The sequence below is a fragment of the Pseudorca crassidens genome, chromosome 9, assembly GCF_039906515.1.
Source record: "Pseudorca crassidens isolate mPseCra1 chromosome 9, mPseCra1.hap1, whole genome shotgun sequence".
Taxonomy (NCBI): Eukaryota; Metazoa; Chordata; class Mammalia; order Artiodactyla; family Delphinidae; genus Pseudorca; species Pseudorca crassidens.
Window position 1 is genome coordinate 89,188,867 of NC_090304.1, and position 26,464 is coordinate 89,215,330.

The following is a 26,464-nucleotide window of genomic DNA, read 5'->3' on the forward strand; positions in this document are numbered from 1 at the left end:
CTAGATCCATCCACGTCTCAACAAATGACCCAATTTCATTCCTTTTTCTGGCCGAGTAATATTCCATTGTATATATGTACCACATCTTCTTTATCCATTCGTCTGTCGATGGGCATTTAGGTTGCTTCCATGTCCTGGCTATTGTAAATAGTGCGGCAGTGAACATTGGGGTGCATGTGTCTTTTTGAATTATGGTTTTCTCTGGGTATATGCCCAGTAGTGGGATTGCTGGGTCATATGATAATTCTATTTTTAGTTTTTTAAGGAACCTCCATAGTGGCTGTATCAATTTACATTCCCACCAACAGTGCAAGAGGGTTCCCTTTTCTCCACACCCTCTCCAGCATTTGTTGTTTGTAGATTTTCTGATGATTCCCATTCTAACTGGTGTGAGGTGATACCTCATTGTAGTTTTATTTTGTTTGTTTGTTTTTAATATTTATTTATTTATTTTTGGCTGTGTTGGGTCTTCGTTTCTGTGCGAGGGCTTTCTCTAGTTGCAGTGAGCGGGGGCCATTCTTCATCGCAGTGTGCGGGCCTCTCTTGTTGCGGAGCACAGGCTCCAGATGCACAGGCTCAGTAGTTGTGGCTCACAGGCCTAGTTGCTCTGTGGCATGTGGGATCCCCCCAGACCAGGGCTCGAACCCATGTCCCCTGCATTGGCAGGCAGATTCTCAAGCACTGCGCCACCAGGGAAGCCCCTCATTGTAGTTTTGATTTGTGGTTCTCTAATAATTAGTGATGTTGAGCAGCTTTTCATGTGCTTCTTGGCCATCTGTATGTCTTCTTTGGAGAAATGTCTATTTAGGTCTTCTGCCCATTTTTTGATTGGTTTTTTTTTTTTAATATCGAGCTGCATGAGCTGTTTATATATTTTGGAGGTTAATCCTTTGTCCGTTGATTCGTTTGCAAATATTTTCTCCCATTCTGAGGGCTGTCTTTTCGTCTTGTTTATGGTTTCCTTTGCTGTGCAAAAGCTTTGAAGTTTCATTAGGTCCCATTTGTTTATTTTTGTTTTTATTTCCATTACTCTAGGAGGTGGATCAAAAAAGATCTTGAGGTTCAACATTCCTTTGTCTTATACACATGGACATAATCCCAGTGCCAATCTCCCTCACTTTCAAAGATCATTCCCTTTGGTATATATTGGAAAAGAGAAGGTTAAGACTTTGTCCCTTCTGCATTGTCCAACTGGCAGACCTACTCAGGGATGTACATGCAGCTCCAGGGCTCCAGCTCTATTTAGGACCACCGTGCACTTCACTCCTGGCCTCCACCTGCAAGTCCTGGACGTAACCTCAGTACGATGCATCTCCCATTCACAGTGCCAGCAGTGGAGCCAGTGATCCACTGGTCAGAACTTAATCATTAGGGACATACCAAATCATTAGGGACATCCCAGCCTGCAAGGGAGGCTGGGAAATAGTCTTTAATGGGAGTGGATGCAGGGACACCTGCCTAGTTCGAATTCAAGGACTCTATCACTAAAAGAAATGTTTCTGCCACAACACTATTTGGAGAAAAAATGTTTTGAACAGAAGGAAGGTAATCAGGCTTAGAGAAGGGAAATTTAGAAAGTTACAAAATTAGTAATCTCATCTCAGCATTATCAAGAATAAAAGTTACCCTGTCAGGGTGATGTTTTTCACTGCCAGACAGATAGCTCTCTCTTGTGAAGATGGACATAGCAGGCTATCAAAGCCTAAACTTTCAATCCATATAGCTAATTCCCTTTGCTCTGATTCCATGCTCACTGAGAAATCTTCTTTCGCCCAGAGGGAGAGTATGTGCTCAACAGGCCAAGGCAAACATCGGTTTACCTGATGATTCTACTTCTCAACAGGTAAATATATTAGTCACTTAGACTGGGTTTGAGCTTGTCAAACTAAGGGTTGGACCCTGGACCAAGACAATTTTACCAAGAAAAATTCTACATTATGAGCCTTCTCAGCAACCAGTGTTCCCCCAGTGACACCTCTCTGCATTACCAAGTGTAATGGTCAGGTATTGCTGCAACAGTACTGAATAACAAAGTGATCATAAACATTTATTATTGCTCACATATCTGTAGGTCAACGGAGGATTTGGCTGATCTAAGTTTGGCCAGATAGCTCCGCTTCAGGCTGCAGGGGCAGGTCTGCTTCTTGCTACACGTCCGTTGATTGACAGAGGCAGCTCTGCCCCACATATCTTCTTCGGGATATACCTGGACCAGTGGCATATCTGAGCTATGTTCCTCTCAGAGAGTGGCAGAGAAGCAAGAGAACAACAAAAACACGTGAGGCCATTACCAGTCTAGGCTCAGAAATTTCTGGCTCATTCTGTTGGCCAAACAAGTCACACAGTCAAACACAAGGACAAAGGATGGGGAAGTATACTCTGCCCCTTTAGTAAGAAGAATTTTAAAGTCACACAGTAAAGGGTGTGGTTACAGGGTGGGGTGAAGAATTGGGGTCACTGTTGTAATCTGCATTAGGTTAACTGCATATCTTAACCAAGTCTATCTGGACCAAGGGCCAGGGTATCAGAGGGAGAACTCAGGGCACAATTTAATTATTTGGGCCAAGGTAACAGCTTCTCCAAGTTATAGCAGATGTTATAATATTGGAAATAAATCCTTTGCCATTTACATTAAGTGCTCAGCTATCTGCACACTTACATATCTAGTTGCCTTATCAAACCTTCACAAGTTAAGGTAACTTTTATTGTTGCCAAGAGTTAACTGATTTAGGCAAAGAAACTTGCTGAAATCCACACAGACATTAAGTGAAGAAAAGCAGGACTGGAAACAGAATATCTGATGCCAACTCAGGTGCTTCTATTCACCATATCAGCTCCCCTTTGGTTGTTTTGATTATCAGGAATTTCTAAAAAGAATGTATTTTGGATGTGAAATGTTCTAATTCAGACATAAAGATGGGCTGTAAATGAACTTGCCATAAACATCAGCCCTCTTCCTGCCAATGCTGCTGCTTTCTGCAGTAGCAGAGCTTCCCAGTATTACCAGCTGATACTGAAACAGATCCCCCAGCCTGTGCTCAATCAGGCCTGTTTGTCTAAAATTGCAAGGGCTCAATCTGAGACCAAAACTCAGAAGTCAGTGGCCCAGATGGGGCTTCTGCCATGCTTCACAAGAGCATGGTACAGGGGAAAAGGCAAATCAGATCCACCTCCCAGCACTTAGTACTTTAGTTTTTGGACAGGAGGCTCACTTTATTATTTGAATGTATTTGAAAACATTTTGTTTACAACAAGAAGTAAATGTAAAACACGACTATTGTAGGAGTTTAGAAAAAGGAGCACACATTGAGGGCTGGGTTGGTGAGGAAAGCTTTTCCAAAGGAAATGAGGTCACTCTTTCCTGGGGGAAAAGTGAGGGGGTCATCTCCTTTCTACCACAAGGCTGAACAATCACCTACACCCATGTGCCCTGCAAAAAGTACTATTATTTCCTTGCTGGGCTCAAGAACACCCTTTGGCTTCTGGGAAGTCCACTCTCCTCTCACCCAGAACTCCAACTTAGCCCCTCTGGACGCTATCCACGCTGTCCCAAAATTTGCCGGGCCAGTGGTCACCCTGCCTACCTGAGCATCTGTTCTCTTCATCCGCCATTCCTTTCTCAGGTGTAGCCCTGAGTGCCTGGACAGCGGCCTACCGAGCCCTGGCAGGTCTCAGAGTTTGCCTCTCCCAACTGCGGAGCCTAGGACGCTGGGAAACTGGCTGTGCCCCTGAGGAGTGGAGGCAAGATGCGGTCGTGTTTTCAGCCACAGTGCGGTCTTCATCGGATTTCGGAGAAGCCAGTCTTGGATTTCCTCGTCCCCGCTCCCTGGGCAAACGCAGCATTTCCATGGGAAGCTCGAATTGGGGTGGGGAGCTGGCTCCCCTCCTCTGCTCGCTCCCCTCGGGCGGGCGGGGTGTCTGGCGCCGAGCGCGCTGGAGGAGGCCCTGGAGGGGGCGGGCCAGCCGGCGGGGCTGCCCTCTCCGCAGTGACGTCCCAGAGGGCGGAGGGGCGACGGACTGGCTCCGCGCCCTCCCCGCCTCCTCTGGGCGCCGGGTCGGTCCTCTGGAGATGCTGCTGCCGCCCGCCGTTGAAGTTGCGGGGCACGCCGCTGCCGGTCTTCCCGCTCCACCGCCTTAGCGCCCCGGCGTCCGAAGGCGCACCCGAGCCGGGCCATGCAGCCGGGAGCGGCGCTGCAGGCCGTGCTGCTGGCAGTGCTGCTGGCAGGGCTCCGGGTCGCGACGGGTCGCCTGCTAAGCGGTGAGTGCGCGCGCGCTGGGGCGGGGGCTGGTTCCCGGGCGCTGGGCTGCGGCACCCACTGCACCCCACCTAAGGCTGACCGTCCTTAGGGCTACGGTGCCTCTTCTCTGGCCCTCCGCGGAGTGGGTGGAGGGGTGGCGCCCCCGCCCCACCAATGGACTTAGCCCTGCGGCGGTCCCTACTTCTAGAGGGGCAATCGCCCGGCTGCTGAGCCTAGCGCCGGTTCCCTGCGTGTCCTGGACCGGGCGAAGTCCGTTCCCCGCCCAGGGCTGCCATAATACCGAGAGACGTAGGCTAGATGGGGCAGTGAGCAAACTGCCCCGGTAGGCGCCCCCTCGGTCCGCTCCACTGAGAGCGGCGCAGTAGTCCCCGGGACCCCCACGCAGGGCTTGTCCTGCCCACCAGGGAGGTCTCCTGTCCCGGGAGACGGTGCGTACAGTAGGGATTCTGGATCGGCTGTGCCGTGGGAACCCCAGCCCGTTACTCCTGGTCTCTTCTGGGGGGAAAGGATCCAGCGCCTGGAATAAGAGCGCTTAGAGATCGGGAAAGAAGCCTAGTTAGCGCGGGGCAAGCCCCGCCTGACTCAGGGGAATGACTCTCTCTGCTTCCTTCCTCCTGTCGTGTCACTGCAGCCTCGGACTTGGACCTCAGAGGAGGTACAGTGCTCTGGCTCCTTGCCTCTTCCATTTGTTCTGCATGTCGAGACGGGGCGGTGCGGGGTGGGGGGCGGCGGAGGGGATGTCCGTTCCCCTGTCTCAGGTTTCCTTCGCAGGCAACAGATTGGCCAGGAGGGATGGAGGGGAATGAAAACCTCCGCTCCGTTATCGGTGCTTCCGAAGCTGATTGAAGGAATCTAAAGTTGGTTTCAGGATGGGGTGGGGTGCAGGGTGGCAAAATGGGAGGGTAACCGAATTCAGCTGTTTGGGTGACGGCTGCACGGGCTCTGTCCTCGGTGGCCGCCCTTCCCCTTCCTGCAAATGAGAGGAGAGAAACACTTCCTGAAGGCAAGGGGACCAGATGCACCCTGGGCCTTCTTCCAGCTCTGGCTCCCTCTGGCACTCACTGGCTGACTTGGGATGTGTGGCCAGGCTGGGCCATACAGGAAACTCGTTTAAGGTGTTATGTTTTCCCTTGATAATCCAACGATGGAAAAGTGGGGACTGCCAGTAAATTCAACTCCACCTTGGGGGTGCCTGGGGCTCATTTGTTTTTCCTCTGCTGCCTCATTTGGAGCCACCTTTAAGGACTCATAAAGCTGAGCTGACCCAGCCTTCTCCCCAGGGAGCATCTCAGCCACAGCTTCTCTGGCCAGTGGTCCCTAGTCTCTCTGGAACACCTCCTTAACGAGAATGTCCCACTTTTGAGGCCTCCTAATTTGCTGATGGAGCAGTCCTGTTAGAATTTCTCTATTCAGCAAAAGGAGAAAAGTGACAGAGAAAGGGAGAAGAAGCGAAACTTTTACAACTTGTTTATTGAAAATTTCTTTACAAAGGCGATGAAAGAAGAAACTGAAAATAAGAATTCACAGGGGCTTTCCAGATTATCTGTATGTGCTCTGTTCCCATTTAAGCACTGAAAATGCAGTTAACTGCCTGTGGCCTTTTGCTCTGTATTCTGGACAATTTGGGGAATAACTAATGCTATCTGGCTCTGTGCACAGTTGCAAAACAAATTAGGAAAATGAGAACATTCTATGAGAGCTGGGAAGAGTTTCCCAAACCAAAATCCTTTATTCCTCGCTCTATGGCAGTAATTCACGCCCACAGCCCACAGACTGGCTCTGCATTGCAAGGGATTCCCCTTGTTGAAATCTGGTTTTCACTGTACATCTGGATCCAGAAACATGCTGTGTGTTCCTGTGGGTTAGGAAGCGGCAAGTGTTTCTGTATTCCCAGCACCTAGCACAGTGCCAGGCATGAGCGTACATGCAATACATACTGACTTAACGAAGGAGCGATGAGGCTAATGTTTTGGGTGCAGCACGGCTTTAGACACCCAGACACAAGCCAGGGTGGTGTGTACTGGTGAACGATTTTTTATCCGTCCTCTGTAGAATCTCATCCGTTTGTCCTTGATGGTCTTCAGCCCTTCGGGTGTCGGTCAGATGAGACATATTACATGGGCTCCCAGTGCAACCTGAGCCTGTGGTGGCGTGGGGAGCAGAGTTCAGTGGTTATGGCTGTGACTTTGTAATCAGATCTGGGTTCTGACTCAAGTCATGCTATGGATAGCTTATGTGGCCTTAGCCAGACTAATTTCTCTGAGCCTCAGTTTTCTCATCTGTAAAATGGGGCATAAACAATATCTACAACAGTGGATTACTATGAGTGTTCAATGAGATAAGGTATGTATGTAAATGCAAAAGCCCTTAGCATAGTACATGACACACAGTAAGAGTTCACTGAACTTTAGCTGTTGACTTTAGGCAAGACCAGTAGCAGAAAACCCCATGGATCTGATGCTTTTATCTTCTGCTTATACCGTAGACTGGGTGAATATTCAGTCCTGCTATTGATACATACGCAGAGGGTTCCAGGGTAGAGGAGCCCACGCCTGACTTCAGAATGCCTCTCTTACCTGAAGGAACCCCCAAACAGAGATAACTCACTTTAAGCCACACTTAGTCTCCTGCGACTCCCTAATGGCATGAAAGTGTTATTTGTTTGCCTTTAAGTGAAACCATAAATCTTCATCTACCTCTCTTTTAAAGATTAATTTTAAATGTCTGCTTTTCAATAATCTGTAATGGAACAAAGAAAACATGGAGTCTAAATCACTGTGTCTCCACACTGGAAGGGGTATTAATTTGCTCTGAGAGCTTAATGACACTAAAACAAGCCACTGATGAGTAATCAGAATTCCTGAAGCTTCATTCAGATGCCTCCAAGCGTCCCTGCTCTGGTATATGTTGGGGGCACTAAAATAGGTAGGCTTCTTTTTTTCTCTAGGTCAGCCAGTCTGCCGGGGAGGAACACAGAAGCCTTGTTATGAAGTCATCTACTTCCACGATGCTTCTCGAAGACTGAACTTTGAGGAAGCCAGAGCAGCCTGCAGGAGAGATGGGGGCCAGCTAGTCAGCATCGAGTCTGAAGATGAACAGAGACTGATAGAAAAGTTCATTGAAAACCTCTTGGCTTCTGATGGTGATTTCTGGATTGGGCTTAGGAGGCGTGAAGAGAAACAAAGCAATGGCACAGCCTGCCAGGACCTTTATGCCTGGATCGATGGCAGCACAGCAACATTTAGGTAAGTGTGTGGAACTCACAGCAGCTAACTCACTTGATGTAGCTGCAAAAAGAGGCAGGCTGGATCCACAGTGCCAGTCAGTGTGGAAGAGAAGTCCCAGCCAGGCAGAGCCCTGAAGGGATAGCAGTACTGGCAGGGCCACTGACCAAAGCAGTGGGGCGAAGGTGGTAAATCAGCCTTAACCTAGGCCCAGAGAACTCTGTCCAGGAGGGTGGCCCAGAAGCACAGCTTCAGTGGCATACAATGCTTGAAGTCAGTCGTTCTGGCTGCCCGGCCTTTTGGACTAGAACCCCAGTGAGAGATTTTTTTTTTTAATTTTTATTGGAGTATAGTTGATTTACTATGTTGTGTTAGTTTCAGGTGTACAGCAAAGTGAATCAGTTATACGTATACATATATCCACTCTTTTTTAGATTCTTTTCCCATATAGGCCATTACAGAGTATTGAGTAGAGTTCCCTGTGCTATACAGTAGGTCTTTATCAGTTATTTATTTTATATATACTAGTGTGGATATGTCAATCCCAATCTCCTTATCCCTCCCCCTACCCCCTTACACCCTGGTAACCATACATTTGTTTTCTACATCTGTGACTCTATTTCTGTTTTGTAAATAAGTTCATTTGTACCCTTTTTTTAGATTCCACATATAAGTGATATCATATATTTGTCTTTCTCTGTCTGACTTACTTCACTCAGTATGACAATCTCTAGGTCCATCCATGTTGCTTCAAATGGCATTATTTTGCTCTTTTTTATGGCTGAGTAATATTCCATTGTATATATGTACCACATCTTTTATCCCTTCCTCTGTTGATGGACATTTAGGTTGCTCCCATGTCTTGGCTATTGTAAACAGTACTGCAGTGAACATTGGGGTGCATGTGTCTTTTCGAATTATGGTTTTCTCTGGATGTATGCCCAGGAGTGGGATTGCTGACCCAGTGAGAGATTGAAGGCCTGTGGGGCTGAAGGGCCCCAGACTGCAGGAAATTATGATGACAGGCAAGAAATTAGAGCCAAGATCTAATTCTCTGGATTGACCAAGAGGGGACTTAAGGAAGCCTGCAGTTTGTAGAGCCCTTCTAAACCCACAGCACTGGACTCACTTCACACACCTGCCCCCCAGCACCATGGCATTGCCATCATCCCTCCCTAAGAAAAGCAGTGACGTGGAAGAAAGTCAAAAAATATCAAAATTAAAAGGCAGGCATAAGACTGGAAAAATGTTGTAAGAAATTTAACATTTATGATCTTTTTACAATAAAGAGTTAATATAAGTCAAAAAGCACTAAAAGTTTATATTAAGTCAGTAAAACCCCAAAAGATAAAGGGGCAAAAGACCTGAGCAAACAGTTCACAAAATAGAAAATCTAACTGGTAAACAGTCATATGGGGAAAACATTTAAACTCATTTTCAATCAAAAGAATGAAGATTAGAATATATCTTTATTACCTATTCCATTCAAGACAGCATGAAGTTCACCCATTATGCTATTCAGATCCACACCTTCATCTAAGTTCCAGGAGTCATTCCTCCAAGATTCTCGTGGGCCTCTCTCCTGGGAGAAACTTTAGAAAGGAAGCTTAGGAGGAACTACACTCCCCACCACTGCAGCTGGTCCCAGCGCCACGACTGATATTTATTGACCCCCCTCCTGCTCTGTGCAGTCTAGATTCCCCTCACCCTCTGTTCGGGGAGCCTCAATGGCTCTCTTACCTTGTGGCAGGACCCAGACCCTCGTCCCTGAAGAGTGTGAGGCCTAGTCAACTTGCATTGCTTATGCTGGAGTGATTTCATTTTTCTGCTTACCATCAAAATGGGGCACATGAGTACCAACAGGTACCCAAGTAGATAACCTGGCTGTCAAACATATCTCTCCCTGCTTGTAACAGCCGAGACACCTTCGCCTCATGATTAGGGTCCTGCAAAGAGAATGACTCCTCTTCTTGCCTGCTGGTTCCTGGACACAAGAATCCCCAAATGTCCAAGTGGCAGCCATTGTTCATAGTTCAATAACACTCTTGCTGTATCTTCTGGTAGAAGGATTCCCCCAGAATATACCAGGACCTCTAAACCCACAGAGCTCAGCATTGCAGAGACAAGAAACACAAATTCCCCAAGTAAGTACTACCAGTGAAGGTAAGCAGGGCTACTCCTCCTTTCATAAGCTATAGCTTTACGAAATGTATTTCTTAAAGAATAAGACCTGAAAGTCAAAATTACTTCTTTATCCACGGGCTGCAGAATGGATGTTGTGGTACCAGGCATGAAGACGACACTAATCTCCTTGTACATCTCCATCAGAGCTCTTGGGTGACCAGGTGCATTGTCAAGGAGCAGTAATACTTGGAAACGAATCTTTTCTTCTGACAGTAAGTCTCAACAGTGGGCTTAAAATGTTCAGTAAATCATATTGTAAACAGTTGTGCAGCCATCCAGGCTTTGTTGTTCCATTTATAGAGCAAAGGCAGAGTAGATTTAGCATAATTCTTAAGGGTCCTAGGATTTTTGGAATGATCACTGAGAACTGGTTTCAACTTAAAGTCACCAGCTGCATTAGTTTCTAACACGAGTCATTCCGCTCTTTGAAGCCAAGCATTGACTTCTCCTCTCTAGCTACGAAAGTCCTAGATGGTATCTTCTATTATAAGGCTGTTTTGTCTACACTGAAAATCTGCTGTTTAGTTTCGCCACCTTCATGAATTATCTTAGCTAGGTCTTCTGGATAACTTGCTGCAGCTTCTACATCAGCATTTACTGCTTCACCTTGCATTTTTCTGTTATAGAGAGGCCTTTTTTCCTTAACCTCATGAACCAACCTCTGTTAGCTTCAAACTTTTCTTCTACATCCCTTGGCTCCCAGACCCCAGAATACTCTTGGATGACACAGGATGATACAAAGGTCAGTGATTCAAAATGTGCACTGTGTCTTGGAGGATATTGGCTCATCCTCACAAAGTATTGCCTCTAAGCTAGTGCTTCAGCTGTGTTTTCAACAAGTTCATCCATCACTCTGTCAAACTGGCAGCTTCAGGATGGGTGAATATGTGATGTGACTAGTAAATCCCCTGCCTACGCCCACATCTCCTTTGCTATAAACTAGGTTTTTTGGTCTGATGAGATCTTATTTGGAATTCTGTGCTGGTAGATCAAAGACTATGTAAGCATTTGGATAGTGGTGCTAAGACCTTGAGGCTAGAAAGGCAAACCCATACCCAGATTGTATGTCTATTCCTATCAACATGAATCATTGCCCCTTTCAGGATGGAAGGAGTCCAATGTAGTCAACTTGCTACCAGGTTCTAGGCTTGTCTCTGTTCCCAGCAGACTGGTTGTTGGGCAGTAGCTAGATCAGCCTTGGTGAGTGGGAACGGCTACTGTTGAGCCCATGCATGGCCTCCATCCCTGCCACCATGGCTACCCTAGTATGTATCTATTATACCAGAGCTGGGGCAGCTGATAACAGGCTGGCTGACATCAACTGGCTAAGTCATTTTGTCTCCCTGGTTGTTTAGTGCCTCTTCCATGCTAGAGGCTTTTTGGTGGGCTTTAACATATGATAGATTTTCATACTTTACCCCTACTCCCATATGTCTATTCACATCACTCTATCCAAGAGCTCCTTGTCCGCAGTCTTCCACTCTTTATCCTTTTAGACTTCTAATCAACTGGCTAAGCTCTTTGCCTTTACCCCTGAGTTTTTATATAGTCTAATCTCTAATAACTTCTCTTTCTATACTAAGTGGTTAACTAGATATATCAGCTAAGCTCTGGCCATTGGGAGGATGTTTCCTTAACACTTGATCTTTCAGAACCACCTCTGAGTGGGACTGTAGTACAGCTGCTGCCCATTTGGAGTTGTACCCCCATGCTTGGCTGACCTATCCATGAACCAAGCTTAGGCTGCCTTTATCAGCTAGTCATAAGGGATTCCTCTATGCAGCTATAGGTGTAAGCTGAGGGACAGGCTCTGGTACAACAGTGGTAGATGTCATGGCAGTCTGCTCTACTTGTTCATACAGTGCCATCTGGTCCTAAATATACCTCTTCCAACTTGTAATGAATTGATTCCAGGCCTGCCTAATCTTTTGACTAGGTACGTCTGACAGTGTCTCTCTTACATTGAGCAAGTGGATTGCATGTTCTCTTGGTGCTCCTTGCCTAGTATCAAGCCAGGAGTTGCTTTGCAAAAGGTGATTTTTTTCTCATCTATAGATGATATGGCCTTGCTGTAGAATCTTAAGAGTTTGCATTGTGATTCTCTCATTGGAGCTTGTACAGATTCTATATGGCATTATTTTTCTCACCACTGATACCTCTAATAATAGGGTCTGATGGATCGTATGGCCCAAGTGGGAAGTCTGCTTCCATCACAGCCTAGAACTGCTTCAGAATCCTTTTCTGCTCTGGACCGCACTCAGAGACACCTGTCTTTCATGTCAACTGGTATATAGGCCAGAGCAGTATTCCCAGGTGTGAAATATGCCACCTCTAGAACCCAAAGAGACCTTCCCCAGGCTATGCTTCCTTCTTAAAATTATTGCAAGACACTTCAAATTATTGTGAGATGAAGTAATTTGACCTTTAATTTGAAAGGGGTGTTCTGACATTCTCTATATCACTAGACACCTACCCAGTTTCATGAAGTAACAGGCCCCTGAATCTTCAAACGTTTACCTCCAACCCTTGGAGCACTTGAGTCTTACTAAGGCCTCCAGTCCTTGCTCATCTGGTTCAGTTAGCGTGATGTCAGCAACATGGTGGACCAGTGTGATTTTTTGCAAGATATCCAGGCAGTCTCTTTTCACATCATATTATGACCGAGGGTAGGAAAATTAGTATAGTCCTGAGGAAAGACCATAAAGGTATACTGATGTCCATTCCAAATAAATGCAGACTGTTTTCTGATTCTCTTTCTGATACAGGTGAAAAAGAATGTACTCACCAAATCTGCATATTAGGTACCCAAGGACGTGTTAAGCAGCTCTAGCAAAGATACCACAAATGGCATAGTAGGTACAATTGAGACTTCTAGTTGGTTGAATTTGTGCTACTCCAGTGTCATCCTTCAGGATCTGCCCGGTTTTTGCAGGAGCCAGACTAGTGAATTATATAGAGATATGACAGGGAATACCATCCTTGCATCCTCTAGGTCTCTAGGAGTGGCACTACTTTCTGTCATCTTCGCCTGGATAAGATATTGTTTTCTATTTACTATCTTGGAGAGAATAGGGAAGAATGCAGTTTCAGAGGCTTCCACTTGACCTTCTCCACTATTATAGCTCTTACCCCATAAGTTTTCAATTCATATATTTTAGGACTGGGGAATGACCACTGGATGGGTCCACTGTGAGCTGGTCCTGATCTCAGAGAGACAGCAGTGAGTGGTCCTGAAGAGAGATCTTAGTTCCCTGCCCAGGAATTGAACCTGGGCAGCCTGGATGAAAACCAGGAATCCTAGCCACTAGTCCACCAGGGGCTAGAGGCTAGAAGCAAAGTTCCCCTAGCTGTTACCCCCACTGGAAAATGTGTTTCTCAAGGAGGCAAAAACTATAAAAGCAGGTACAAAGTTTATTATTAGAGACACAGCATAACATGTGGGAGAGCACACAGAGAAGCAGTTCGTTTATTTAAGACAGAAGCAAGGCAGAAATACACACCTAGAGAGAAAGGGTTCGGGCATGCTCTCTAATGAGGAGCGCGGTAAAGAGGTGATTTAAATCCCTTATATAGGATAGTCCTTCTGGGTCTTTGTTTACCTTTGGCCAATTCTCTGCTTCTTTCACACTTGACCAGTCCTAGGACCCTCCCTTATATGCATGTGCGACTTTTTGCTAAGATGGATTCCACCACAGAGGCCTGTGGGGATATGTCCACACTTATTATGGGGTGGCGCCCCCTCCCTTTTTGACCCTCAAGGAGCCTTTCTGTGCATGTGCAGACAAAGAAGTTTTCCTTGACCTCAGGAATGGTCATCTTATCTCTTTATTCCTGCAGAGCTCAGCTTCTGCCACTAGCCTTGTCCTTGGAGTGTCTGGGTGAGAACAAAGCTTCAATTTTATTCCACTTGACAAACACCAGCTGTCCGGCCCAGGGGCCCATCTATCTCCCATTTCAGTCCTGGGCCAGAACTCCATTTACTACTTAGCCTCAATATGCTCCCACTCAAAAGGGTAGTTTTAATGACACTTCAAGTCTTTGGGTATCAGTGTTGACTTGCACTCTGTGTCCAGCAGTCTTTGTAATATTTGGGTATTCCTCTTTCTCCAGCATATGGTTACTTGAGTAAATGGCCATAGGTCCCTTTGGGAGAATAGAGGAAATTACCATGTGCACCTACTGTGGTGTTACAGGGTCTTCCTCCTTCTAGCAGTGAGTTCCAAGCCTGAAACCTGGCTCAAGTCCAGTAACTAGATGCCAGGCATAATATTCCAACCATTCCATCACCTGTGAAATAAAATAACATAAAGCCATAGGGCCAGTGGAGAGGAGAACAGACAAGCAGGAGGTCTACCAACAGGGTTGGAAAATTGCCTGGAGGTGACTAATGAGGTGCAGAGCCCAGCCCCAGTCAGGATCTCCAGCTCTCCAGACAGTGTCCAAGCAGACTTGCAAGCTCAGCTACCATCCAGGCGAATTCAACCCAGTGGATTCAGCAGAGGATTTTCCTTTTGGTGAACTGCAGCACAAGACTCAAGCAAAGCCATATGAGGGTGCTACACAGAGAGCTGTCTCTTAGCTGTCTCCTAAGGAGAGGCTCTGACAAGAGCTAGGCAGGGCAGCAGGGCTCATCTCAATAGCCTGAGCATCAGGGGAGATCTGGGCCCCGGAAGGAAACTGCTTAGGTGAGTAACAGGCGAACTACAAAGCCCAGCCCTGAGTCAGCACACGAGGTGGGTGCTCGCAGCATTTAAACTATCTATGGAATCTAAGGCTTTAATCTGGCGCCCACATATCCAACTGGGTGGCAGCATCATTTAATTTCAAGTACCATTGGGGCTGCTAGTGCACCCTGTCCAGGAGCTAGGGAAACAGAGACAAGAAATCAGGCGGCAGAGGCTGACAGAAGGGCTCATCGGCCTGATGAAGTAGAAACAACTTAAAACCTGAAGAAGACTACTTGGGCCTCCCGCTTTTGCCCCCACCCCATCTCTTGCTTTGAAGCCTCTACATGTCGGAAAGTCTCGCTCAGATGCTTGAATTTTCTATCCACTCCTCAGAGCTAGGAAGGCAGCTATGGCTGTTGAAAAGCATGGGGAGATGGAAGCAAGGCAAGCTCTGGATGAGATAAGCCATGCCTCTCTCAATGCATCTGATTTCTAAAAAAAAGAGAAACAAAACCCAGTGAGCCGAAAGCAAAAAAGAAATAAGATCATCCAGACTTGCCCTGCTGGCTGCTTTTTCTCATAATTCCTTTGCAGACATTATATGGTAATATATCCCTCCCTGCAAAGGCAAATGTCAGATGATTGATTGTGATGTCCCTATTAGAAAGCGTGGTTCTACTTACTGGAAGCACTTCAGTTCCTCCCTGTCTCTTAAGTTCCTGGCTTAGTGGAACTTGATAGGAAAACAAAGGCTTTGAAGTCTTGTGGTATCCTTCTCCAGTTGCCTCCACTGTTGACCCCTTTCCTACAGGAACTGGTATGTGGATGAGCCTTCATGCGGCAGCGAGGTCTGCGTGGTCATGTACCATCAGCCATCAGCACCCGCCGGAATCGGGGGCCCCTACATGTTCCAGTGGAACGACGACCGATGCACCATGAAGAACAATTTCATCTGCAAATATTCCGCTGGTAATGAATCCTCTCTCAAGTTATATGGCTGAATTCTCAACCTCCTCTCTCATTTCATAAGCAGCTGCTGGTTCCAGGAATTTGTCACGTGGTCTCTGCGAAAGCTTGTTGCAAATGCCAGCAGTGTTAAACATTGGGAGTTCTTGTGAAGGGAGATGTAGTGACACTTCCTCACTGAGGAATAATTCTAGCACAGGAGAGGGGTATTAGATGCTAAGAGAAAGGATGAAGAAATGAAAGGGTCTAATTTATGTATGATAAGGCAAGAATTATGAGAACTTCAAGAAACAAAAAGCCCTCCAAGTGGACAATTATAATTCTTATTCCTTCGAGATATGAGATTGTATGCTGTAAGACCTTGGAATACAGTAAGTCCCTACATACGAACCTTCTTCAAGTTGTGAACTTTCAAAGATGCGAACCTACGTTTGCATGTCCAGTCCCGTAAGTTAGTTCACGTGTCTGGCGTACGTTGTCACATACGCACATCCTCTACAAGTGGTTGTGCTTTTGTGTACTTTACTGTACAGTACTGTATAGAGTATAGTAGTACAGTATCTTTATTTCAAGCCCAGGATGTCCTGAAGCAAGTGTAAAAGCAGTGGCGATGCAGCTGGTACTGTACTTTACCATAAGATTTAAAATGTACTGTACTGTAAGATTTAAAATGTTTTCTTTATGTTTTCTGTTTGTTTTTTATGTATTATTTGTCCGAAAAGTATTATAAGCCTATTACAGTACAGTGCTATATAGCCGATTGTGTTAGTTGGATACCTAGGCTAACGTCGTTGGACTTACAAATGTGCTCTCCGAACGGAACTCGTTCGTATGTAGTGGACTTACTGTAAAGAAGAAATATGAAAGGAAGCTGGCCATTGTTCCTGCAAGTCTTCTACCAGCCACGTGACATTATTTTCTGGGCTTTAGGGAAACAGAATAATGACCAGAGGAGGTAGATGATAAAATACACCAATTTTACTGACACTGGGCAGATAGAAGTCACTTTGATGAGCAGGGCATCATCCTGCTCCGTAGGGCACCCTCTAAATACATGCCTTGCAAATTTAACTGACGTTTGCTTCTAAATCTGTGAAGGGTTTTGAATTGGCTACAAGCCTGTAGTCTCACTGTGCTGAGGTTTCCCAAACTCCTCCATTATGTTGGACTTTGATCTAAACGTGAAGTGATTTTTGATCTGTTATGGAAGTTTCTCACCTCCCTGAAGCCAACTGCTTGACCCCAATTCTGCATCCTTTCCTGACAGAAGTAGAATGACTTGTTAGTTACATCTATTGAGGGACTAAACAATCCTGTCATTTTTAAATTGTCTGAATTTGGCTGTGCTTTTGCTGCTGAAGTTGTTTTTCCTCCCTCTTCACCCCTTCAGATGAATTCTCTCCAAAGACCTGGCCTTCCCCACCATACAGAGTTGTCTCAGGCAGGGAGGTTGCAAGGACTGAGGCTGGCTTAGCAGGGCACATTTTTAGAGCAATTAAAGCAAGGCGCTTGTTACAAACTGGCTGCCCATCACTTTTGTTCCTCATATCCTATTATCTCCGTGATTTAAAATGTTGTACTTCTTAAATATTTTCTGAAATGTGAGATTTTGACATTTGTTTTCATAGCCTTTTATTTTTGTACTTTGAACCTAGTTAGGTTTTGTTTTTAATCATAATGCTTATTAATTTTGCTACTGCCTGATTTAGACTGAGTCCTGGCAGGAAAAAGGTGGCACACTCAAAGGGTTTAATGAGAAGAGTATAATAAAATGATGTTTGCCAAGGTGTGGGCACAGAGCATGAGATGGTGAAGTGCCCAGGAATTAGCTACAATGGGAAGTTGTTACTACCCCCAGGTTTCAAGGAGCAAAGGGGAGGGACTCCAGAGAAAGCTTGGAGTCATGGAAGAGGAGCCGCCCAATAGGAGCTGTAACCAGAGAACGCAGCTACTGTCAAACCACAGTGACGTGCGAAGGGGGCCTGGGGGATAACTGCCAGGACCCCTCTCTTCTCCTACTCTCTAATCTCCTGCTTCTGCCTCCTACTGGTTAAGTCCAATCAAGAACCAAAGGACAGGACTTCCCTGGTGGAGCAGTGGTTAAGAATCCACCTGCCAATGCAGGGGACATGGGTTTGAGAAGGTCCAGGAAGGTCTTTCCTGGTCCAGGATGATCCCACATGCTGTGGAGCAACTAAGCCCGCACGCCGCAACTACTGAGCCTGCGTGCTGCAACTACTGAAGCCTGCATACCTAGAGCCCATACTCCACAACAAGAGAAGCCACTGCAGTGAGAAGCCCACGCATTGCAATGAAGATTAGCCCCCGCTCTCCCCCTCTCTGCAACTAGAGAAAGCCCACGTGCAGCAGCGAAGACCCAACGCAGCCAAAAAAGAGCAAAAGGACAAGGGAGCCTCAAGACACAGTCCATAGAGTTCAGCCTCCAGGACACAGAGAAGGACCAAGAATAGATCCAGCAGAGAGAAGTGGGCACACAGAGAAAGACTAACACATTGCCTTTACGTGGCCCCCCTCCTCAGGATAAGTTCACACACCTCAGCACGCCATAAAAAATTGGCTTGATCAGACCCTTGCCTGTCTCCAGCCCCAGTTCTTACCACTCTTATTCCTCCCCGATCCCATTCCCCTCTGCCCCCTGTGAAGTTCCCCAAGAGCTCTTAACTGCTGTTTCCAGTGCTTGGAACACCCTTCCCTCTTTCCTGGTCAGCTCATTCTCAGCCTTCAGGTTCAGGTTCAACATCACCTTCTCTCGTCACAACCAAGTGCAGTAGGTGATCCTTGATGATAATGATGATGATGACAATGGTGATTTTCTATAAGGGGCGTTATTAGGACAATCTGCAGAATTTGAATAAGATCTGTCGATTGGTTAATATATATATCAATGTTGATTTCTTGGTTTTGATAATTGTACTATGGTTATGTTGGAGTATTGCCCCTCTCCCATCTTAAATACACACTGAAGTATTTAGGGAGTAAAGGGTAACTATGACTGCAACTTATTCTCAGGAAAAAAGTTATGGATGCGTCTGTATGTGAATATATATGTGTATGTGTGTGTGTGTGTACAGATTTGGATATAGACTTGTAGATATAAATATATAGGATATATATAAAGAGAGAGAGAATAATCATATAAATGAAACGTGATAAAATGGTAACATTTTGGTGAAGGATACATGGGAATTCTTTGTACTAGTCTTGCAAATTTCCATAAATCTGAAATTATTTCCAAATAAGAAGTTTTAAAAAATCACTTCCTCTGGGAAGCATCCAGGGCCCCTCAAAACTAGGTTAAGTGTTCCTCCCATGAGGATCATAATACACACAGTACTTTAACTGCCTGTTTACAAGTTTGTCCCCTTCACTATATGTTTGGCATGAGGTCTGGAAATATACATGTTTGACCAGTTAATCCCTGCGCTTGATGGGCTAGGGGAAGGTCACCCAGTATGGTTGCAACAGGATGGCACAACATCCCACTATACCAGAGGGCAAGGGACAGGTTGAAAGATAGCATCTAAAACTAGATTTGACAACATGACCACATAGAGTAGGTGGTATGCTAGCCAGATCTGATCACTTGCTTCCACCTGGGGTGTGCTAAAGGCATAGATGCATTCAGTGGAAATCAGAGACAAATCATCTGAGGCCATGTGTCACAGACCATTGCAGCAATCGATGGAAGTGCTGCGTTAATTTGCCATGTTCACTGCAGTTTTGCCCAGTGGATTGAACTATGGAGGGACAAGAAAATGACTACATCGTGTAATGTCTTTGAATATATGATGTATTGCAATATATCACAAAATTAACGTGTTAATATTCTCCTGTACTTCCCCATCCTGTATAATATAAGTTCCTTAGAGGGCTGGGACTACTTTTCACTTGCTATTGTATCTCTAATACCTAGCACAGAGTTTGTCTCCTTGTGATTTTAATTTTTCATTTGAATTTTTTAAATTAAAATCCCAGTTCAGTTACTTATTAGCTGTGAGATTTGAGCAAGGTGTTTAATCTCCCTGTACCTGAGTCTCCTTGCGTGCAAATTCAGAACCGCACTCACCTCATCAGGCTCTTATCAGGATAAATTGTGTTTGTTTTTAATAAAACATTTAGAGCATGATGCTGTTTCTATCATATAGCAGACATTTTTAATAAATGAATGGATTTGCATCATCTGTACACACACACACGATTAAAAGTTTCCTTTCTGAATAAAACTTCAGAATAGCTTTGACATCCTGGCCTTAGGACTGTGAATTCTAAAATTTTGACCTTATGGACCCTGACGCTCTGAACCCAGAGCATCTGATCAGTGTAGAGTCACCGCCAGTACAAAAGGCTGACACACTTTCAGCCAAAAGTAAAAAACATTGATGTAGGTGGTCTGTGCAGCCCGACTCTCCTGAGGCTCTTAGAAATATTTTAAATGACCCGTGTTCTAGATCACCAGGCTCTGCCTTGGGGCTGGCCATGGTCTCCTTGGTCCCGGGCCACTTCCACTGCTTGGAGATCAGTACTTGTTGCTCTAAAATATCCCCAATAGGAATTGATCAAGTGTCTTGGATTGCTTTACAACAGCGCAGGCCTGGGTGTAGCCGGGGAGGAGTGGGGATTATTGTTGAAACCAGACTAGCCATATGTTCCTAAGAGTTAAAGCTGCGTGATGGTACATAGGGGTTCATTATACTGATCTTTCCACTTTTGCGTATATTTGGAAATTCTCATATTTAAAACTCTTAGTTTTAAAACTAAAAAGTTTACTTTTTAAAAAAGAAAAAGTGCCCAAGTAAAACTGGGGAAAGGCTAGTCTTTGTGCAGAAGAGATTCTTTGGACTTACTAACCTGGTTTCTAGTGTCTGATAATACTAAATGAAATTTATTGGACAACTGAATGAACAAATAAATGGATGCCATGCTCTGGCCATCTTCATTCAGATGGCATGGAAATTTACTTATTGCTCTCATTCTTGTTTCTTTCTGCTATAGAGAAACCAACAGCTCCTTCTACAAGGCCTGGAGGTAAGACTGTCAATTGAGATTTGAGTTAATTTGGACTGTTTCACAGCTTTCGAAGCTTTTCACAGGTTTAGAACCACGTGTTCTTTAAACCAGATTATTCAGCAGAAAGACCACTGGTGTTAACCCTGACCCTTTGGACAGGTATATGCCACACTGGACATGGCCAGTAGTTCATTAATCTCACTAGCGTTGTCTTTCTCTCAAATATCTGAAAAGTAATAGTTGCAAATTCAGTTTGGGATGTTACTTGTCATTACTGACAATATGAAAGGAATAATCCAGTCTAATGATCCAAGAAGCAAGTCAAACTGATAATTTATGGTCCTAGAAGTGAGTTGTTGGCCCTTCCCCTTGGCACTTCAGTACGTTATGGGCCTTGATGTCAGCTGCCTGCTGGTTGTGTCCGTACATGATTCTTCGCAGCAAGTCTCACCAGAAAGATAAAGACAAGTAAACTCTAGGTCAGCAAATTCAATTCTTTTACTTCCCTGGGTTTATAAATGGCACTGGTCACAATGCTGGTGCTTTTTGGCATCCCACCCTGAAGCTGGTAGGACCTCAGAGAATATCTGGATTTTGATGCCTTTCTCCAGGTTCTCAAGTCCATGTGTCTCTCTCCAGGTGAAGGAACAGAGACAGCAATGCCCATACTTCCAGAAGACACAGAGAAAGAAGATGCCACAGAAACACTGAAAGAAAGCAAAGGTATGTACAGAACTCTCCCAGAGAAAAATAGATAATAGGACTCTCCTGATCACGAATTCCCCATGATTATATACCCTACTTGGTTCTTTCCCACAGCAACTTAAAAATAGAACCAGACAGAGCACTTATGACTTTGTAAAAACTGCATTATATGTTAGATTTTGTCAGTGAAATACACAAATGGAGCTATCCTAAGACAATTGGGGCGATTAGACAAGACAGGAGGTAAAAAAAGATCTGCATGAAGACAGATGAGGCTTGAGAACCTCCCAGAAGTTGTTTGGGGGGAGGGGAACTAGAGAATGGATGTAGAGAAATAAGAGCAGAAAGACCCAGGCCATGATTAATATTTCTTTACGAGACAAACAGAGGAAATGGACATAAAAGATAAAAGAAAATGGAGTGATAAATTGGAGTGCTAATTGGAGTGCTAACCTCAACTCTCACCTCGAGTTTCAAGAGGGAGATCAGGGCTGGTTACTAGACTTATCATGGTGATCATTTCATAATGTATGCAAATGTCAAATCAGTATAGAATACATCTGAAACTAACATAATATTATATGTCAACTATATTTCAATTAAGACAAAAAAGAAAGATCTGAGTTTTGTCACTGGGCAAATTTTTAAAAAACACTTAATTTTTCAGTTTAGTTATTTGCATAATAGAAGTAATAACATTTTTCTCACCTACCTGAGAGCATTTCTGTGTCCATAAAATGAAACAGGATAGTGCAGTACTGCAATTCAGTTGTGACACTAGCCACCCCATGTTACCACAGACCCTACAGGTTAAGGGCTCAGTCCCCATCAAGACTGCCCTCACTTCAGATATCAGCCACAAGTTCAGGGGTCCCCAGTCCACCCACACTTCTAATCAACTGGCTACAATTCCAGGGAGTGCCCCATCGCGTTCAATAATTCACTAGAACAACTTACAGAACTCAGGAAAACACCATACCTATGACTATGTTTTATTATAAAGGTTACAAATCAGAAGCAGCCAGGTGAAACACATACAGTAAGGTCTGGGAGGGTCTCGAATGGGGACTCTCTGTGTCCTCTCCCTGTGGAACCAGGATGGGTAATCACCTTCCTGGCAAATCAACGTGTTCACCAGCCGGAAGGCTCCACCGCGCTTTGGCGTGCAGAGATTTTCTTAAGGTCTCATTACGTAGCACAGTTGATTTGATCGTTGGCCGTGTAATTGAACTCACCCCCTAGGCCCCAACAGCCCCCATCCTGAGACATCTCTGTCAGTATAAACTCTGATCTGGTCTGAAGGGCTCATGAATAAGGAAGTTACTCCTATTTCCGAGAAATTCCAAAGATTTAGAGCCTCCCGCCCAGGTACCAGGGACAAAGCCCAGTCAAATTCTTTATTATACAACAGATGTAATGTGTGAAAATGCTTTTTAAAAAATCCAAAGTGCTGTGCAGCAGTGGGTGGCATTTTTATTACTCATTGTTACTACGGTGGTATTTAAAGTAGGTTTTGTTTGGAGGGTTTTTTTGGTGGTTGTCAGGTTTGTAGCCTCACAGAAAAACAAAGCCACGGCCTCTGGATGGTTGAGAATCTTAACCAGTAGGAGTAGGAAAGGGATCAGTCCCCAATCATTGATTCCTCCCAAAGCCCCTTGAGGGAAAATTCTCTGGTTCTAAGACTTAAGTCTTAGGAAAGGTAAGGATGGTAGATCTCTAAGTGCCCTCCGCAGTCGCTGCTCATGGGCCCAGCTGGATCCAGTTAGCGGTCAGAAACGTCAGTAAGGCTCTACAGTCTGATTCATGTGTTACACATGACCTTCTCATTCCTGGCAATAACACCGAGACTTCTGGCTTGTTTCTTTTTTCCTCCCTCTCCCCGATCCCACCTTGGAAACTACTGTTTCTGTCCTTAGAGTCAAAGACACCAGCACCCCCAAGCAGCCTCATCTTTGTTAACAAAGAGGAAGAATGAGAAAAGAGATAACCTCTTTCGTCTGAAAAAAATTCTTAATTAACAAAACTGCCCATCTTATATTTGCAAGAAACCCAAAAATGTAAACTTCTTTTCTCTCTGTTACTTCAGATAATAGGACAGGTAGAAAAGCCTCATTTATTGAAACTGGAAGACTTTGCTGTCTGGGTAACCATATCTGTTTCCTTCCAGAATGCGCTCCTTGGAATGCTCTGTGTTGATTATGCTTTTTTAAGTCTGTTTTGAAGCACACAGAAACACCACCAGTGCTGATAAAGTGTGCTTTTCTTTTCAGAAGCTGCCTTGAATCTTGCCTACATCCTAATCCCCAGCGTCCCCCTTCTCTTCTTTGTGGTCACCACAGGTGTATGTTGGGTTTGGATCTGTAGAAGGAGGCAAGTAAAACCTTCATCATGTAAACCTTTGTGTTTTCTGAACTCTTCAAGATTTGGACTTCATTAACAGCCACGGCAGCTCCAAGACAATCACTTCTACAGATTTGAGAGTAAATTTTCTGATGGGCTCAAGGCACTCAGAAGTACTAAGCATTGTGCTTAGCTATGATTAAGAGAGTGATCTTACATTCTTTAATTTTTGTGTGTGTGGAAGATTTTAAACGACTTGAGGGGTGAGACTGTGTTATTCATCTGTGCATCCACACATCACTCAGCAAAGTGCTCTCATGCATGTATGCGCTCACTCCAGGAATGCTTGTTGGGTGAGTGAAGGAATGAATAGTGAGCCCTTTGAAAACAACTGTTCCAAAGCCTGGCAAACCACTGAAACTAAACCACTTAATTCAAAATGAAATAGCCAAATCCTTTTAATTGACTTTTAATTGAATTCACAAGTGTAGATTGCTACAAAATAGCTGCACTAAGTAGCCTAAAGCACCTCTGTTAGTGGATCATGTGCCACCATTGTTGAGGTAACCAGAGGTCTTCTCAGCTACCTTTTTATTCCCCATCATCATGGTCTACATAGAAGAAGGAAAGCAAAGGTGCAGTTTAAGACTTGACTCCCTTTGATGACCAATTTGAGATAAACTAGTAAGATTCCAATGAAGATCCTGCTTCATTTAATAATAACTTCCTTATAGGATTATTAGAAGAATTAAAGCAGTTAATATATGCAGAATGAGTATATAGTAAGCACTCAAAACTGTTATCTCTTCCTATAATCATTTTCATTAGTTAATTCCTTTTAACCTAAAAATAGAGTTCAGTTCAAAAACTTGCAAATATATTTTCTAACTGCTTACTCTGTGGTTGGGTCTTGATTTCCCTCCCTTACCTATCTATTTAGCACCTCACCACAATGTGGGATTGTGGCTTTGAAGCTGGAGTCTGTCTCGGGGTTTTAACCATTTTTGTGCCACAGACCCCTGTAGCAGTCTGGTGAAGCCTACGGATCACTTCCCAGAACAATATTTTTAAATGCATAAAATAAATCACACTGGATTACAAGGGAAGGAATAATGATGTTATATAGTTTAGCAAAATATCTCCAACAACTAATGTGAAACGGTAATACACGTGCTCCTTTATTAATGCTTCTTTATTTAGTGGTGAGTATAAGTATCATAATACTGAAGTAGCGATGAGCATAAAATATTTTAAGACATCTTAAGTCATAACTGTGATGTGATATGAAAATATCTATGATTTCCGTTGGTGAACAAGTCAAGACATTACTAGTGGGAATTCCCTGATGGCCCAGTGGTTAGGACTCCGTGCTTTCACTGCCGAGGGGAGCTAAGATCCCACAAGCCGAGTGGTGCAGCCAAAAAGAAAAAAACAGAAACAAAAACAAAAAAAGCTATTACGACTCAGGTTAACTGCCCACATTCAAAACTGAAGGACAAGCTCAATTTCACTTAGAGATGGATTTTTTTAAATGTGATATTTTCCCCCATGCAATTCTATCCATGGACCCTCTGGAGGCTCTGGGGATCCCAGAGTCATCACCTCTGTTCTGTGCTCTGGCAGCAGTGAGTGAGAGATACATAACAACACTTTCCTCCTTTATTCCCACCCCACCCGAAACCTTGACCTGTAGGTTGAGGCAGGTGAGAAGTGCAGTGTAGTGACTGCCCAGAATGACCCCCTCCTGCCTGCACAGGGGCACCGGGATGTTCTCAGTCCCCTTGTCCACTGAGCCCTGGTTCTCTTTACTCCTAGGAAACGGGGGCAGCCAGGCCCCAGCACGAAGGAGCAGCGCCCCACCTGGCCCGCTCCTCAGCCGGGGAACAGCCCGGACCTAGAGGTTTACAATGTCATACGAAAGCAGAGCGAAGCTGATCTAGCCGAGACCCGGCCGGACCTGAAGAACATCTCATTCCGAGCGCGCTCGCGAGAGGCCACTCCCGACACTGTGTACTGTGACTATGACAACGTGGCCATGAACCCATCCGAAAGCGGGTTCGTGACGCTGGTGAGCATGGAGAGTGGCTTCGTGACCAACGACGTTTATGAGTTCTCCCCAGACCGAGTGGGAAGGAGCAAGGAGGCCGAGTGGGTGGAAAATGAAATATATGGTTATTAGGATGCACAAACGAACCCTGAACTGACAAGAATGGGAAAGAAGAGAGAAGCAAAAGTCTATTTTCTATAAGGAAAACACTCAGAAGGTCTGTGAAAGTGCTCAGATCAGGTCCTGGGGGTGAGCATGAGATCCCCTGTTGGAGCCACAGTTTGGGCTATATCCCTTATCCCAGTCCCTCACCTGGCTGGAACTTCTGAGAAAGCACCTTGTCCAGCGTCTGGCACATAATAGAAAATAAACAACTGATTGTTACAACTGACTTTCAAGGGACAGTGCTTTCACTGGCGGGTGGGGTGGGGGTGGGGTAGTTGCTGTGGAGCTTGGGAAACCAGCCTCTAGGTTCTGTTTCTCTTGCTCTGTACAGCAGCAAACATCATCACAAAGAGACAGAAAGTACAGAATCTTTTCAAAGCCCGCCTATGCCAGCCTCGAGCTGGGCTGCGCAACAGCAATTCTTATATCTATTTTTTTCAAAGAATCAAATCAAATAAAAAGCAGGAAACAGAATGTTAGTCAGTCTGTGTCTACAGCCCTTCTTCTGCATGTGGCCTCTGGGGACCGTTTTTTCTTTTTCCTGACATCCAAACTTGGAAATATCTGACTTGGAAACACTTTAGAAACTGAAAATGAAGTTTGAATCTAGGCTTCTCGGCTTATTTGTGTTCCCAGCCCTGTTACCGCACGTTGTTCTGTTTGTGTGTTTGTTTTACTGCAGCATCAACATAGCATTAGTAATAATGCTAATTATTTTACCTTTTTGTTTTCGGGATCTGACTATTTCAAAAACTTTTGGACTCAAATGCAGAGAAAAGTCACCTAACATCAGTCATTTACCAGACGAAGTTCTGAAGGTCATTATTTAAATCACCAACAACATCCCTCTATCAGCTTAATAATCTTAGTATTTTAACC

The 26,464-nt window shown here is 44.8% G+C and overlaps 1 protein-coding gene across 3 annotated transcripts; it reads left to right on the forward strand.

Moving 5' to 3' along the window:
* Window positions 1–4,013: 4,013 nt before the first annotated feature.
* On the forward strand, window positions 4,014–26,059 carry LAYN (layilin). 3 transcript variants are annotated; one of them, XM_067750976.1, is made up of 7 exons: window positions 4,017–4,258; window positions 7,207–7,504; window positions 15,146–15,303; window positions 20,314–20,346; window positions 20,968–21,051; window positions 23,304–23,403; window positions 25,189–26,059. In XM_067750976.1, exons 1-7 carry the CDS (start codon window positions 4,174–4,176, stop codon window positions 25,550–25,552), a joined length of 1,122 nt encoding a protein of 373 aa, XP_067607077.1. In that variant the 5' UTR covers window positions 4,017–4,173; the 3' UTR covers window positions 25,553–26,059. The 3 variants fall into 3 exon arrangements, with proteins under 3 accessions (XP_067607078.1, XP_067607077.1, XP_067607079.1); XM_067750977.1 differs by lacking the exon at window positions 20,314–20,346 and having other exon boundaries at window positions 4,014–4,258; XM_067750978.1 differs by lacking the exons at window positions 4,017–4,258; window positions 15,146–15,303 and adding an exon at window positions 4,759–4,914.
* The last annotated feature ends 405 nt before the right edge of the window (window positions 26,060–26,464 follow it).

Coding starts and splice junctions, on each gene's coding strand:
- LAYN (XM_067750976.1), top strand. CDS start 4,174: ATGCAGCCGGGAGCGGCGCTGCAGGCCGTGCTGCTGGCAGTGCTGCTG. Junction 15,304..20,313: donor CATCTGCAAATATTCCGCTG/GTAATGAATCCT, acceptor TTTCTGCTATAG/AGAAACCAACAGCTCCTTCT. Junction 21,052..23,303: donor AACACTGAAAGAAAGCAAAG/GTATGTACAGAA, acceptor TTTTCTTTTCAG/AAGCTGCCTTGAATCTTGCC.